This window comes from Elgaria multicarinata, chromosome 4 (assembly GCF_023053635.1).
Source record: "Elgaria multicarinata webbii isolate HBS135686 ecotype San Diego chromosome 4, rElgMul1.1.pri, whole genome shotgun sequence".
In the NCBI taxonomy this organism is placed as follows: domain Eukaryota; kingdom Metazoa; phylum Chordata; class Lepidosauria; order Squamata; family Anguidae; genus Elgaria; species Elgaria multicarinata.
The window spans coordinates 116,607,163-116,624,773 of record NC_086174.1 but is presented as its reverse complement, the minus strand read 5'-3'; the positions used below and the strand labels follow the sequence as shown (position 1 = coordinate 116,624,773).

General features: G+C 41.2%; 1 protein-coding gene across 9 annotated transcripts in view; it reads right to left on the bottom strand.

Moving 5' to 3' along the window:
- Positions 1-17,611, bottom strand: part of DST (dystonin) — a 391,150-nt gene that overhangs the window by 218,259 nt on the left and 155,280 nt on the right. For all 9 annotated transcript variants that reach the window (XM_063125032.1, XM_063125037.1, XM_063125036.1 and 6 more), the window contains one exon: positions 4,552-4,718. In XM_063125032.1, the coding sequence (XP_062981102.1) occupies positions 4,552-4,718 (167 nt within the window). The remainder of the gene's footprint in view (positions 1-4,551; positions 4,719-17,611) is intronic.

Sequence of the window (17,611 nt, the reverse complement as noted above, 5' to 3'; positions counted from 1 at the left end):
ATAGCCTTCCTGTAATGTTGTGCCAAGAACTGTGCACAATAGTCCAGGTGTGTTTTCTGCAAACCACTTTGTTATCTGAGGCATTTAACTGTGTACGTCCCTCCCACCCACAATTTTCTGTTCTCCAATTGTCACCAGTTACTTCAATGACTGGGGTTTAACGTTCCCAGATGGTTTTTCTCAATTAGTGTCCGCTCATTTCATACAAAGTGGGAAAATCGTCTCATTAATAAATAAGGCGAGGGTTATTTTATTTTTATATTCCATATATGCACCTTTACAGTGTACAAAAACCATCTTCTGGCCTCTTGGATATCCTCATTCACCTCAGTTGAAATGGATCCTAAGTATGTGTAATGGAATCTGTTTGCATTTAACCTATCCTAGGTTTGGCTCTTCCATTTCTTCCCTCTCTGCACTGCTACCCTTGCTTTGACTGGTCTATCCACCCTCTGCTATGCCCTTCATCCTGCCTAAATGTAAATTGTAACCATGGTTGTGCGAATGCCATGATTCTGTGGGAATGCTGAAAACTCACAGGGTCTGATATTGGGTGGAGAGTTCAGCTTCCTGGAAATCACAGCCTTCTCTGTTTAAGAGCAAGTGACTAATCCTTATGGTTATGACCATATGCTGAAATCTCAAAGGCCAGAGTAATAGTTTAAAAAGATTTCCAGATGTGGGGAAATCTTTGCTCTTTGCTTCTTCCTATGACCAGAAGAACCAGAATAAAGTATACAAAGCATGAGAAAAATACAAATCTACTTAATTTGCATGTTATGAGGGTCATGGAATTGAGCAGCTCTTGGCTGCCAATTTGGATTACTGGTGCTATCAACTCTCAGGGCAGGGATCATATGTTTACTGGCAAATTTAGCAGTGCGTGTTTACTTCCCTCGCACTGGAGAGAATAATAATCGCTTGAGTTTATCCCTGCATTTAAAAAGATACATATTTTGGCTTCTATGGTATGCGGCAACAGCATAGAAAAAAGGATTTTCCAGTAATCTTTCTTGCTTTTATAAAAATGAAGGAGGAAATTCAAACAGCATTGAGATTTTGCAAAACCATCTTTCCTGTTCGTATTTTGAGAACAATGCTTAAAAGCACTGAGAGGATGTCAGATGCCCCCGAAACATGGCATATAACAAACGATGGGGGGAAATAGTTAACCTACCCTCAAAGATTAAACAATCACCCAATTTTTTTTGAAAGAGGAAAAAGTACCTTTTCTCAAAAGAAGCTACACTAATCACATAGATAGCAACCTTGACCAATACATTTCAATGAGGCCTATGAAATGTAACTTCATTTATGATCATTAGAGTTCAAAAGAAGTAAAGGGCTTACATTGTGTGCGTGGTGTTAGAAATAATATCAGAACTAATTTGCTACCCTGAACAGTATACTCATACAAATAGACTTTGGGTGGCGTAGAGAACTACCATCAGAAAGCTAATTTCATTCTTGTAGCTATGAGCATAATGGTGGTTCTTGAGCTGATAGAGGTGTGGACCAACCATTAAGATTCAATTTGGACGCCACTTGCCACTTTGGCAATTGGAAAGCAGCCTGATTTGGGTTCAACCATGAATCAGAAACTCACAATGGGAAACTTGAATCTTCATGCCTCTCTATTTACTGACAGATTTCAATGAGTTCATTAAGCCTACCAAATTTCAGACAAATAGGTGCAGGAGGTTTTGTATAGCCTTTAAATTCTGATCTTTTTTAAAAAAGGGAACTGCTGATAACTTTTTAATTTCCTGGCAAATTTGGATGAAATGTGCAGACATAGTTGGCCTTTTCTTATGGGGTGGAGTCCAATAAATTCCAAACAAAGAGATATAGGGGGTTTTGTGCATGATCAGCTTTTACAGTTTGGGGCTTTTCAAAAAATGTTACTCTTACCTCCTTTCATGCATTTTTTTGGGGGGTAGCAATAGTAGGAGGTGTTGTGTTAGGGGTGCATTGGGTGTTGTGTTAAGCACTTTCAAGTTAATTGGAGGGACAAAAAGGGCATTCACTCCTTCCTCCCCCCATGGTTTTGTGTAATATCTAGATTGCAGAGGCACCCCTAAGTAAGTGCTTCTTCCTTGATAAGAGTGGATGGATGGCACTTGAGAAAGCATATAACATTCTATACAGTAGAGCCTGGGCACACTAGGGCAAAGGGAGCCTTTGAAGTTTGCAGGATCTGCTTATGGCATTCAACCTCTCAAAAATATTTTCGGTTTGGCAATTCTAGCAAGTTTACATGTGTTAGATAATCTTTTAAAAAAAGTAATTCAGGCTGCAATCCTATACATACTTACCAGGGTGTAAGTCCCACCAAACTCAATAGGGCTTACTTCTGAGTATATATGCATAGGATTACACTATTATTACGATAATAGAATCATTTGAGGTTAGGTGAGATGAAAAATAAGCAAAATGCTCACACGATAGCCCCTATCTGATGTGTGATAGAAACCTTATAATGGTATCAGTGAGAAAATTTCCCTGATAATACTTTTTGTTCTGACCTCTCTCCTGCCTTCATCTGTATCCAGATTGGTAGTTAACACTACAACTCTTCCAATGTTGTACATTTTTATATAACACATATGGCTTGGGAGGTGGTACTATCGGGAGCGAGGCAGACAAGACCAAGGAACCAAAAAAATGATTATTCCAGAAAGGAAATCCTACTGCTTTTAGCAATAAGAATGGTCCCAAGAATGATGGGACAGTGCTACTATCAAGGTAACTATTACCCGAACATTCAGAAAGATCCTACACACTTTTTGTATATACACACACACCATACATTTATATGGAAAGAAAGAGAATGAAGAGGAACCAAATGAAACACACACTTACTCAAGAGTCTATCATACACTTCATTTAACACATAAGAACCAAAAAGTAAATGGTTTTTATTCATATTTCATACTTAAATACCATCAGTAGTGAAATGTTCAGTTTCTGGTACTAGATGAGCAACAAGGCATAGACACTTTACAGTTCTCTGACCAACCATGTATTACATGTATTCCTCCACAGCACAGTACTTATAAGAGGCAAAGGGGAAGTCACACAGACACCCGCAAAAGCTGACACTTTTCACCTGTCCTGCTCCTTCTACACAAGACAGCAATAGAGACTACAGTATACCCCTTCAGTTCCTCATGCTGGGCAGGCTACCGGTATTTTAAACATTCTCACATCTGGAAACATGATCTCTGTTATCCTGTCATCTGATGAGGAAACAGCTAACATGTTCCAAACCACAGGGAATATCTTCTGCTCCCTTAAGGGCCAGACTTTTACTCAAGAGATGTATGTTTTCCAGTTCAAAAATAAAAATTAAAACTCCTGCACCCAGGCAATCCAAATCCTTTGCTGAAAAAAGTTGAAGCTTCATGTTTCTCATGACTGATTACTATTGTAAATGGTTTATCTTGGTTTTGCTGGATCAGGAAGGGCAAGAAGCTTTGCAAGGCACTGCTGTCACGGCATCCTTAACCACTGGCCATCTTTTCAGCCGCCTCTCCGGCTTCTGAAATTGCACATACATTTTTCAAGTATATCTTAAACTTTATAATGCTGGGGTGGGCAACCTGTGCCCCCCTCCAGCTGTTTTGGCCTATAACTCCCATCATCCCTCACTACTGGCTATGCTAACTAGGACTGATGGGAGTTGTAGGCCAAAACAGCTAGAGGGGCCCAAATTGCCCATCTGTGCCAATAGGATTAGAAACTTGCTTTTTAAGATAATAAAAAAGTATAAGTGAGATCTGAATTTCTTGGGAAACATCTTCTGTGTCCAGTACCATATTATGCAGTTTTTAATGCACTCCTTCAGGACTGCTATCTTGGGTATACTTCCTGGACACTGTGAAGATCCACAAGGGCTCTCTTTGGGCTCATCTACACCAAGCAGAATATTCCACTATGAAAGCAGTATGAAAGCGATATATAAAAGGCAGGAGCCACACTACTTCTTTATAGCAGTATTGAAATGCACTGCAGGATCTATATTACTGCTATATTACTGCAGTGTACTGAAGTGCACTGACAACTGTTGGGGCCCATGACACATACCATATACCGCTTTCATACCACTTTCATAGTTCTATATCCTGCTTGATGTAGATGTGTCATGGGCCCCAACAGTTGTCAGTGCACTTCAGTACCACTATAAAGCAGTAGTGTGGCTCCTGCATTTTATATACCGCTTCCATACAACTTTCATAGTGCAATATCATGCTTGGTGTAGATGAGCCATTTTTGACTCTAGTTTGGGCAATGATATCACAGCCTTTGGACCTAAGGCACACAGCCGCTCTGTGCTTAAGTTGTTGACCATCTTCGATTCAGTAGGAAGAGCATTTTCCAATCAGCTGTAATGTAAGTGGTCAAAAAACAGTGGAATCCCCCCAATAAACAGAAGTCACGAGCCTTAGGTTGAAATGGATATAACCTTTGGTATGTGCATTTTTTTTAAAAAAAACCTACAAATAATTACTCCTACATATGTTCTTAACAAATCCAAATGTGTGCAGTTACCTGTATTTATGAATGATGGCATTAAATAATCTCCCATCTCGCCAGCAGGTAGTGAAATTTTCACAACGAATTCCAGCATAACCCTCAGTTGTCTGCTGTGTCCACAGGAGCAATCTCTCTTTCGCAGACATATCCTCTGACTCTCCAGTAACATGGATGTCAGAAATCTAAATTGAAACAGAATAAATCAGTTAAATTAAAATAGATTGAAATTACTATTTAAAATGCCATCAATATCAGAAGCTGCTCCAACCTTTCCCCACCCCCACTGCAGTCCATCATTAGAGAACGGAGGCAGTCACAGATCTGGTCCTTTTGGGCAAAGACCCAGTGTGGCACAAATAACTCGGCATGAAGCCCAGCAATACAGCTGAAGTAATTCAAACACCTCCATTCAACTGTAAACCAGGGAGCTGAACTAATTCAAGCATGTCCCTGGGTGGCCTCTGCCATCAGGGAACATATGGAGCCTAGGCGGATGGCTCTGCAGAGGAACAACAGGAAGTTATGTGGTGAGACAGAACACAACAATAGCCTCCTCCTACAAGGACCTTAAATTTAAGAAAGGATAATTAAGACAAAATGCATCAGAGCATAGTAGCAAACGATGACAAGCTGAAGTCGATATAAGGAGCCAACTGGCAAGGGGAGCAGCGACAGTGGCAACTTCCTGAGTATGTAAAGAGAGCAGGATCATTCTTGGGTGGGAATTTCCCCTTAATTTTCTCTTAGATAAATCAGCGTTGACTGATAAAATAAATAAGTGTGGACTCCCATCAAGGTTTCACTGAACTTTTGGGGGAAGGCTGGAGAATCCCATTAATTTCTACATGTCTAGAACTGATGAGGTCCACTGAAGATTAAAGAATTCTCAAATATGTAGATGAGGACATGATAGATCTGTTTCATGAGACTGCGCCATTGTTTGAAAATGCCACTACATCCAAACCTTCAAACACATGGAGGCTAAAAGCTCAGGGAAAAGTCTACCTAGGAATCTTCTTTTTAATGTGTTACCTACATGTGCAAGGAGATTTTTTATTTTATTTTGATGGGTACTTTCCAACAAGCATTTCTATGAGAACTGGAAGCACTGAAATACCAGACACAATCCCCCAAATTAGAGACGTCTATACATATCCTAAAAAGTAAAACTCCTCTCCCTTAACGTCCTACAGTTTTGGGGCTACTCCAATTCTGAAATATTGAAGGGGGGTTGTGCTAAATATTTTTCCTAAAAGTCTCAGTTTCTATTCAGGAAAAAATATCCCAGATCCATAATGCAAAGCAAGTGAATTATGCAGCACATGATTTGGGAGAGTTTATTAAGATAATGATGTAAACTGGAAAGGCCATGGGGGTGTTCTCGGAATATACATTTTCTTTCCACTTAAAAAACAAACAAACCACAATTCTTTTTAATATACTTTAAATTAAAGCAGAACTTTTTGGTTTACCTATACTGTAAATATTTCAAAAACAGAAGTGTGAATTATAATTTTTACAGCTCAACAGTTTCAGAAATGGACTCTAGACCTGGGGGGGAGGGGGAGATGCAAAACCTACAGACACCATGGAGCCTGCAGGATCCTCCAATAGCACCCATAAAGCTCTGCCCTCCCTCCCTTAAAATAAATGTTTTAAGACAAAACCTTGAAAACGTTAGCGTAGTCTTCTTTCTCTCTCTTTCTAGCCTCTAGCCTTGCTGTTCCTCTTCCCTATATCCCTTTGCCTTGTTATTCCCCCCACCTCTAGCCTTGCTCTCCCAGGACACACACCCCTCTAACTCACTTTTGATCTTGCAGGCCCCTATGAAAGCTATTATGTGTCTAGCCACATCCAATGAGGGAGCCATGTTGGGGTGGGACCCACAGCAGCTCCTCAAATTTCCAAATGTGCCCATGGGTCAAAAAGATGGGGTATCTCTGCTTTAGACCTCTGGCCTACTTTATACCTTATTGAATTTCAACAACTGTGTACAACGGAAACAGCACAGCGGAAACAGGGCACATTAAGATTCCTCTCTCCATAAGTGACTATTTGCAGACAGCAGAATAATCTCAGAGTGTCAGTTATATCTGCAGTGACTCATGCAAATGGTATGCACCAGCTACCATTCAAAATCAAGGAGAACAAAATCTTATTTTAAACTGCAGTTGCTGAACACTCCCATTTTCAGCTCAATTTAGGACCTGAAATGAATCTGCTACTTATAATCATTCTCTCTTGCACACGTACATATCATAAAAGACCTTTAACAGCAAGATAATGCCTTAAAATCAGGCAGTTTTAAAGTATTAGATTTGGGGATACTCTTTAATTGGACAACTCATTTCTAGAGCCCTAGCCTACCTTTAATTCACATTTTCACACTTTTAGGAACATAAAGAAAAGGCATTTAGACGGATATAAATGGCTCCAAACTAACTGTGTGTAAGCAGGGACTGGAGTCTTGAACCAGGGCCTCTGATAGTATTTTGCAAGCAAAGGGAACTTGCTGGCCCAATCTCTGCTTCCCTAAAGTGCCATCTCTATAGATGGCACACAGGAAGAGGTGTCCTGAGGAACTTGGCTTCAACTAAGTGCTGTCTCTGTCCAGGGTCCTCAGCCGTTGGTTTGAGTAAGTTGTTATTTGATGCAAGTTGTACAGCTACAGACTGCCTGTCTGAGCCTACCTGTCTCCAGCCCTTACATTTTGTTCAAATGAAGAGGGAAAACAGGTAATACTGAAAGGTCAAGAAGCAGCAGTACTGTTTTAGAAACTTTCAGAGAAATATTGACTAGTCACATTGAGATGTACCCAACAATGGCCTTGCACTAGCAGACAGGTTGCACAAGGCAGGCACCTATGGGAGGATTGGGAGGGATCCAGTAGGTGGGCGGAGGGATCAGTGAAAAGTGAATGCCTTGCCTTGTGTGAGTAGACTAGCAAACGGACCCGACTTTGCACAGGTTGGGAAGAGCCCTTAGTTTGATACAACACACCTATCAGAGTTGGATACAGCAAAGCCTACAAGCAAAGTTATGCAGATGACGGGGTTGCACTCCCCCTAAAGGATCGGGTCCGTAGTTTGGGGGTGCTCTTGGATCCAGAACTGTCACTTGAGGCACAGGTGAACTCAGTGGCAAAGAGCACCTTTTATCAGCTCAGGTTGATATACCAGCTGCGCCCTTATCTGGACAGAGATAGCTTAGCTACAGTTATCCATGCTCTGATAACCTCTCGTTTGGATTACTGCAATGCGTTATACATGGGGCTGCCTTTGAAAACGGTCCGGAAACTTCAACTGGTGCAAAACAGGGCAGCACGCTTACTAACAGGGACTGGCCGATGAGACCACATTATGCCAGTCCTTTTCCAGCTTCATTGGCTGCCAGTCCAGGTCCGGGCCCGATTCAAAGTGCTGGTATTAACATTTAAAGCCCTAAACGGCTTGGGGCCAGGTTATCTGAAGGAACGCCTCCTCCCATATGTACCTGCCCGGACCCTAAGGTCATCTTCAGGGGTCCTTCTCCGTGAGCCCCTGCCAAAGGAAGTGAGGCAAGTGGCTACCAGGAGGAGGGCCTTCTCTGCTGTGGCACCCCAGCTGTGGAATGAGCTCCCTAAGGAGGTTCACTTGGCACCTACATTATATGCTTTTAGACGCCAGGTGAAGACCTTTTTATTCTCCCAACATTTTAACAATCTATAAATTTTAAATAACATGGTTTTAAATTTGTAATTTTGCATTGCTGCTGTTTTTATCTGGTTGAGCTTTTATATTGTATTTTATATTATGGTTTTATACTGTTGTTTTATACTTCGAATGGTTTTAATTTTTGTGAACCTCCCAGAGAGCTCCGGCTATTGGGCGGTATAGAAATGTAATAAATAAATAAATAAATAAATAAGATGACAGAATTGGGCACATTATGCCTACCCTGGCCCCTAGGCACAGCCCCTGCCATGGTAACCCCCATCACCCTTTGAGGGAAGGGTCTGTTTTAGTCTTCATCTCCTGAAGACCATCTTGAGCTTCCCTCTCTGTCAGCCATGACTCCCTTTTTCTCTGCTCTTCCTTGTCTCCCCCTCCCACCACATCAACTTCCAAGATGATCTTCCATTTCCTGGGCATCTTGGTACCTTGCTTTGACCCCTGCTATAGCTATCTGTATCTAATTTTAGTTCCTACTACATTATCCCCCTCCTTAAAAAAAAATATCGTTATGCCTGTAACCATCCCAGATAGACATATCCTGAAAGTTTCATAACAATCGGATGAATGGTTTTCAAGTCCATCAAGGAGATACAAACACTTCCATATATATAAAATGAGCTGAAGATAGCAACAATCATAAATAAAGCTGGATGCTCATCCTCATATTTAGAAATAGAAAATAAAATTAATAGAAATTACTACTGGTACATTAAAACTAATAACTACTACACAAAGACTTCAAAGCAAGCAGCCTCTAAAGCTCACTAATTATCTGCTAAAAGAAACAAGATTAGAACACAGCAACTCAGTGTATGATCATTCCCTTTATACATGATTCAACTGAGAAGACAAATGAAAAGCACTAAAATGAAATCAGTTTTTTTTAAGCTCATAAGCATGAGATAACTGAAGCTGAGCGCTTCTTATTTCCATCAATTTCAATAAACATGTGCTTCTGTATTTCTCATTGAGATCAGGAGTGGCTGTATCATTCCTAGGTGCTCATATAAAATTGCATGGATGGGATGAAAGTTATTCCCAAGGTATGTTTTAGATCAGAAGGAAAAACAAACATTAATAAGGGGGCTAAATAACTGAGGGGGAAGTTGTCACATAGCTGTGATCATTGCTGGTTCAGAAATGACTGATTAGAAGATATTCTCATGCACTTTGACATGAGACTAGACATATGGCTGGTAGCCCTCAAACCAGCAGCAAGTCCTGGGGAGATCAGACTGCATATCACAATGGTTATGGCCATTTCAAGAGCCATTTGAATATCTGATGAGCCGGGCCTGACCCCATGTAAGAGCTACCAGATTACACTCCTCCCCCTGCCACCTTTGATCTGAATGACTAGGCTTTCTAATCCTCCTAACCCCAGCCTTCCTCCACTTCACCTTTGCCAGTGCACTACCTCGGGTCAGACAGCCATTGCCTCAAAGTGAACCTCGCCACTTCACGTAATCCTGCTTTGAACCTATTTTGTATTTAGCTTTAAAAGAGTTATATTGAATATAGGTTTCGCTGGATATTGCCTCAGCTTCAATACACAGATATTATATCATATATATTAAAAGACAATCTGTCTGTCACAACTCCACACGATTAGCATACATGTGGGGCCACACAAACGGAGAACCACGTTCGTCTCTGGTTCTTTGAGGCTCACAGGGAAGGTGGAAGCAAGATCAGCCCAGAACCTTGGATAGCTCCAGGAGGGGCCTGCTGGCCAGAACTCTCTCCTACTAGGACAACAGGAGGATGGTGCCTCAGCAGGGAGCTAAAGCCAACTGAAGCCTTATGTGGCTGAAAAGAACTGTAGTATGATGTAGTAGGGTGGATTCCTGCATTGAGCAGGGGGTTGGACTTGATGGCCTTTTAGGTCCCTTCCAACTCTACGATTCTATGATCAGCTCTATTCCTCCTTGAGGAACTGATTGGATTGCCTGTTTTTGTAGCCTGTGATTTCTGCAGGGTTGGGGAGATGGAGGTTCTGTTGGGGCATATGTCTTCTACCAACTAAGACACAAAGTAAATATAAAGTGTGGGAAGACCCATATTACACCTGCTTGCTTCACAGTGAAGAAAGCCATGACTCTTTCCTTGCCCCCCTCTTATTTTCTCTCACTCTGCCTGGAGCTCTGGGCCAAGCACAGGGGCAGGGAGGATAGAGGAATGTCTAACACATCTTTTCCCCTCCCTTTCCAATCCCTGCCACTGCCACAGAACCTATTGGGTAAGAGGCAATAGGGAGGGAAACATGTCCATGAAAAAATTGACAGATGTTGGTTAGACATAATACTTTAGATGAAGTTCTTGCTTTCTGTTTGATAAATGGGACACCCCGTGCTAAATCCCTCCCCATCCCAGCCCCTTAAACTTAACAATAAAAAATAAAATTGAAAATTAATTCTGTCGTGGGTGCAATCCTTTCTATATTTCTTTCTGGTTCTTTAAGATAACCTAGCTCATAGCTTACTCAGCAGGAGCTTGGCCTGACAGTGGTTTCAAAAAGAACCTAGCCCTTCTGTAATAGTATAATGCCCTAAAAGCTACTTCAAGTAATCAGACTTTTCCCAGGGAAATTTAGAAAGCATGTGACTATATTTATGACCTTGAGGCTAGCAGATACAACTCAAAGGATTGTGCAAAAAGGACTCTCTTCAGCTGTGCTGTATAAATGTCCCTTAAAGATCTTAGGTCAACAGCACTTATCCAGCCAATTCTACACTCTCCCCTGAAATAGTAATTTGAAGCAAGAGGACAAACAGAACCACCTTTTCCACACTTGCAATAAAACACTTTATGTACACTGACAATAGAAGATGACGTGATGGCAGAAACACCCAGGAAGTATTTTGCTACCTCTGAGGTATTTGGAATGTAGGTGAAGCAGTGCAATAAACATGTGATATCCAACCTAGCTGTAGTGAAAGATGCACTACTTGTTATTGTCAACCTATGCAGAGTTAAGCTCCATCTAGAATTTGAACCAGGGTTCAGCCCTGGCTGGAATTTGATTTCAATGCGCATTCCTCTGAGAAAAAAATGCACTGTGCAATTCTCTTATTACTGATTCATTACAGCCCAACTACAAATGGTTGGGACCAAATGGGAGCACTTCCTAGATCACGTGGACAGCTACGGACTGAGCAACCCTTCTTTTAAAGCAAAAATTTATTTCTGCAAAGGTATTTTCTCCAACAAAAATTAACAGAGAAAAGGTATTTTTGAAAGAAAGTAGATAATCCTGCAAAAATAGGGGGTTCCATGTGCCACCAACATGGACAGAAGCAAAGCTGAGTGGGAAAGGGCTCCTGGAAATACAGAACTGAGACAGGAGGCCCACAGGCAGGGTTGCTGATGGATGGAGGACAGCATACACAGTGGGATAAGCATCAGAGACTTAAGGGTGGAGGTGTACGAGAACAGAAGGGACTAGACTGAGGGATGGAGGAGGCAAGGAGTTGAAGAAAGCAAGTGTCAAGGAGAAAGAGTGGTCAGGTGGAAAACGTCATCGAGGACCTACGTAAAGGATAGGTTATATGATATGAGCAGGGAAGGAGTGGACAAGTATTCGGAAGATTGTGTGTGTGGATTATGGGTCACAGATCACAGGTAACATGGAGGCTAAATAGGCAATGCAGGTGTGAGATTTCACATACCACTTTGAACTATATGGCTGAATATCTCTAGTTGTCAATTAACAGAGATTTATGGTTCCATGAATACATAGATACTGGTGCTTTTGAAAAACTAAAAAAGACATCATTATTAACAGGTTTTGGCCTAACAGATTCTGGCCTAACAAAAAGCACTATCACATTAGTATGTACATAATCCAGCAGCAGAGACCATTGTAACAGCCCAAGTATGTTCACTGTACTTTTGGGAGGCCAAGGCATAAGACATACTGGTTGTATTTGAGGGCAAGAGGCCAAAGTGTTCAAGTTGGAAAAAATATTTCCCTGAATGGTGGAAAGGTATACTTGAGAAGAACTACTCATAAGTGTACATCCATTCAAAACTTGGAATATTTCATATATTCGAATTAGAGACAGTCTAATTGTTAAATGGAGTAACCACAGTGTTTCGTGTGTGAAAGCAAGTAAGCAGCACAGGAATTACTGAATGAGCACACTTAGCAAAATGAGGGTCCTTTGCAGGAATTGGCACTTCCAGGTATTTGAGCCAAGCAGTAAGTTCCTCTTAGACCCCACCCACTTATGACAGCAACTCCAGCCCACTATCACTTCACACACATATAGGGCAACCTTCGCCCACCAGGTGCCCTGCAGGTGTTTCAGACATCAACTCAGAGGGGCAACAGATTGGGAAAGGATGATACAGCGGGAGATAAATGAAAAATATGTCAGCAGCCCTGCCAGAATCCTCTGTGGGCTACATCTGATAAAAACAGGGGATGCCCATATGCTGCGACTTATTTGTGACCTTTCCTAAAACAATGTATCCAATAAATGCAATGGATATTGTTCTGGAGAACTTGAAAGCTTGCACATTTTTGTGGAATTTTGGTTGGTCCTAATGAAGTTGTTGCTCAACTCTGGATTTTGGATTTCAAAGGCTAATTGAAACATTATTCTAGATGCAATAGAGGTAAATATTTTAAAGTGAGCTTTTTTTCAAAAGCATTCATGTTCAATGTCAGGGGGCGGGATTTAAATTCAATGTAAACAAACAAACAAACCCAAAAATCTCAGCAAAAGGCCAACTGCAATTATTTAACAAAGTATGAAAGATTCAGCATGCATAGAGACAATGCATGTAACAATATCTAAATATAATACATAAAAATAAATATTACTAACAAAAAATGATTTTCTACTGTTCTAGTACTACAGCATATTTACCTTGGTCCTGTTTGGTAAAATGCTATAAGTGGCATCTTCCCCTGAAAATGGCACAATCCCAGCATTAGGAAATACTTGCTGTGGGTGGCTTTTAGTTTTAGGTTCAAATGGATGAAGATTATAATTGTTTTCCCATTCTGGCTTATCATCAGTATTTCCATAAGGAAACTTGTTTAATGCATTTTCTTCACACTGTTTCTTTAACACAGAGTTTGAGCTAGATTCTTTTTCAAAATGAAGGACTTCTCTGTTTCTCTGGAATGTTAATTCTTCTGGGATCCCATCATCAGTATGCTCCTTTTCTTGTATGGACCAATATTTTTCTGGACCCCTTTCTAGTTCTTTACTTAACAGTCTCTCTTTTTCTTCCTCTTTACTAGCTCTTCTGTTACTAGTGTAAGCATCATTCCCGATGTAAGAATCACAGCACGTCTCATTTCGCAGTTTTGCTTTAACAGGACCAACGGTTTCAGTACTCACAAGCAGATCACTTCTCTCCACCAAAGTCTTCTGTATAACGGTCTCTCCCAGTGACATCTCCCTGGGATGTGTTTTGATTTGAATGTTTCCTTCATTTTCTTTAACTGTTTCTGGCACATTTTCATCTTCAGATTGTTTCCTTCTTGATTTCCTCCTGAAGTATTTTCTTCCAGGGGACTGTTTTGCAGGACTCAAGGGAGCTTTGGCAGGATCCAAACACTGCTCTTCTTTGTCAGCCCTGACACATCCACAGACATTCCCCATTTGGTTCAGAGTATATATCACAGCCACACAGACTCTGTCATCTTAGCTAGGTTTACATGAGCAGAAATCATTTTCAGATAGAGTTAAGTCCTCCAGCCTAATATCTTTCAGACTGCACTCCCGTTCGTCAGGACGTAGCCATCTTGCTTATGAGAAATGCATACGCAATAAACGTTGTGGCATTGTGCCCAGGCTGGGCCTGTGTCTGATTAGACACTAAGGCTTATTTCTGGCCACCAATCCTCTTAAGCAAACATCACTGCCTCAGCATTAAACAGAAATGCCGATGGCCTTTTGCAGGAATGACATAGCATCTATTAGCAATAGAAAAGCCTCATGTAGATTTTAACTTGATCTCCCTACCAAGTGAAAAAGAAAGTCAAAAGACCTTTGGAACTCTTAACCAGCACTACAGCTCTATACTTAATGCCAGCAAGGCATGATAAACTTTCTTTCTGTAGACAGATTTTTAAATAACTGGTTACCAAAAGTACACAGGAAAAGATGATAGGATTCTTTTCCAGAGGGATGATCCATGGAAACTGTACCATGCAAGAGTTCAAAAATGAATAGTCTAAATGTCTCACCCCGGCTAAAGCTTTGCAGGTGAGTAATGTCATGTGTGAGAGCCTGAAACGTAGCTGGAGATCTTAAGATTAGCATGCAGAAAAAGAAAATAGAAAGATGTAGGCTAAGTGGGTAGAATGCTGTGAATACAATTCTTGTGAACTGGAGATTATTTGGTACAAAAGTATAATCGTATAAGCTTCTTTGGTTTCAGCAGGAAAGCATTATTTTCTCAGCTCTAATACAGCTATATCTTTTACTATTTCTTCATAAATATAAAATCTAATAACTTTCTAGGAAATGAATAAGCTCAATGGCAAATATGTGTTCTCTGTGACAGTGAATTTGACAAGCTTTATAATCAAATTGCTTTAGTAGAGGCAGTGAATCATTAGATTAGTTTGTTCTGCAGAGTATACAGGAGGTCTCCAACATGTTCTCATTTTCAAGGCTCAAAAGGTGCTCACAACATTTTACCTGCACAAGCCTGATTGTATTTATTTGTTATATTTCTATACAGCCCAATAATCGGAGCTCTCTGGGCGGTTCACAAAAATTAAGAACATTCAAAGTATAAAACAACAGTATAAAACCATAATATAAAATACAAGATAACCAGATAAAAACAGCAGCAATGCAAAATTACAAATTTAAAACACCAAGTTAAAATTTATTTATAGACTGTTAAAATGCTGGGAGAATAAAAAGGTCCTATTTGGACAGGATGGTGGGAGTACAGTTTCAAAATGGCAGCATTCCATAGCATTATGAAACTGGTGTTTATGGCTACACATCCTGGAATAAATGACTAGCAGTAGAAATTTATGCTGCGCCAAATAATGTCACAGAAAATACATCCCGCTCTATAGAATCCCATATGAATCCTGCGTGATAAGTGCAAATCATGCTGTGATACTGAGGGCCAATTCAGAAAACCACTCTATGCTCACATGATGAACAAGTTATTTGAATGACTTTTCATAAGCATAATTGATTCAGGACTTCCATCATAAACTAATCTTAAAAGACTTGAACAATGAAGCCCCAAAACATAATCTGTATTCAGGATGAAAGCTTTTGTCAGCCTTCTTCGCCACAGACACATAAAGAGCCAGAAGTAGCAGAACGATATTGGGCATGGTTCTCTTGGGACTAGTACATCAATTTAACTAGATGAAACAGACCCACAATTCAACAAACAACAGTGGGATCCCATGGTTTCTTGAACTTGCTGCATGAGTTTGCTCACTCCCTGAGGCGAGTCAGGCATGCACACCACCAAACCCCTTCATGTTTGTTCATTTGTGACAGCATGTAAAATATTGGCTGGGTTCACAGAACACGCTAAAGCACCCTGCGATTAAGCAATCGGACTTGTTGTGGGGCTTGTTCTTCCCCTCCTTCCCCCTCAGTCCTCCAGCTGGCTCAGACACATATCCCAGGGGATTTGGTGGCAGAACCGTCTTGTCTCCTCATTCCGCCTCAATTGCTACTCCTTTTCATTTGCCACCTTTGTATTATTATGATGATTATTCTCTCATTCTTTTGCAAGAGTGGACTTTTACCTGTCCATCAATTCCCTTTTATATTGCAGCTGTCAAAGGGAGCACCATAGTGAAGGTGGTTACTTACAAGGAAATTGACAAGGCAAAACTGCAGAGACTAATTTGGGCACATTTGCCAAGAACCGGGGGGGGGGGGGGGAGGATAATACTAAGGGAGAGGAGAAATACATTTGTGCAATTCAGAAGCACTGAAAAGGGGTGAAATGTGAGTGCAGTAGGTGTACTAAAAGGGGGGCACCATATCTCACACTTGGGAATGAAATAATCTCACTATTAAGTGTTAACTGGCACTTGACAGTGTCGTCCTCCCACTCAACACTTCCCTGAGTTTCCAACAATCCCAAAAGGGGAGAGATTGGCTCCTTGCCCCCCCCCTCACTGAGACACAGTACTTTCTTTGTGAAGGAGCTGCAAAAGGTGCAAAGAGCAAATATCTCCCTTTACTGGATTTGCTGAAGCCTGGGGGGGGGGGGGGGAATTAGGTAGCGAAGACGTGACGGTACTTGAAAGGCTGTCACACAGAAGAGGGCCAAGATCTCTTCTCGATCATCCCAGAGTGCAGGCACGGAATAATGGGCTCAAATTAGAGGAAGCCAGATTTCAGCTGGACATTAAGAAAAACTTCCCGACTGTTAGAGCAGTACAACATCGGAACCAATTACCTAGGGAGGTCGTGGGCTCTCCCACACTAAAGGCATTCAAGATGCAGCTGGACAACCATCTGTCAGGTATGCTTTAAGGTGGATTCCTGCTTTGAGCTGGGGGTTGGACTTGATGGGCTTATAGGCCCCTTCTAATTCTACTATTCTATGATTCTTTTACAGTCACTCCAAAGTGCCGCTTGGCCAATGGTGGAGCGGAAATCACTGCCAAGGGAGGCTGGAGGTAGCACTGGCGAGATTATGAAGAGTGGCATGGGCTTTTTTGTTGCTCTTGTCAAGTAGCTCTATAGCTTCTTTCCCAAGTTCTGAGAAAACAACAATCCACCATGGGTTTGAACAACCCTACAACAAGCCATAGGTTGTCAGAGTGGCTGATTTGAGAAAAATAAAGCTACTCTGTGGAAAATGCATCTGGTTCGGACAACACGGCAACCCATCATGGCTAGCTACCCATGGTGGCTTATCGTTTTGTGCAAACCCAGTCACTGAATCCAGGATATGACAGCAACCACTGGCTGTCCATAGGCAATGAGCTAATATGCACAGTAATTTAAAATGCCAGCATAAATCTGGTGGAAGTGTAAATTGGCCCTTACTCCTTAATGATCTCTATTGAAAATTAATGTCATGTAATAATTTCTATCTATTGAAGAGTAAAGTAATATATGGTTATATATGGCCTCCAGTTTATCAGCTGTGAACTGTGATCATTTATAAAGGACACACTTCTTACACTTCAAGAATGGATGGTGCGGCTGCTGTACACTTGTAGCTCCATTCACTGTGAACCCAAGAGACTATGTGGGAGGGACCAATAACTGTTATTTCCACACCAACATTGCCTACCACACCTGTACTGTAAGAATTACTCGTATACCCTTATGCATGGGGTGGGCATCAAAATCTGATTTTACCTTCCCTCTGAATGAGAACCCATTGCCAGCTTCAGC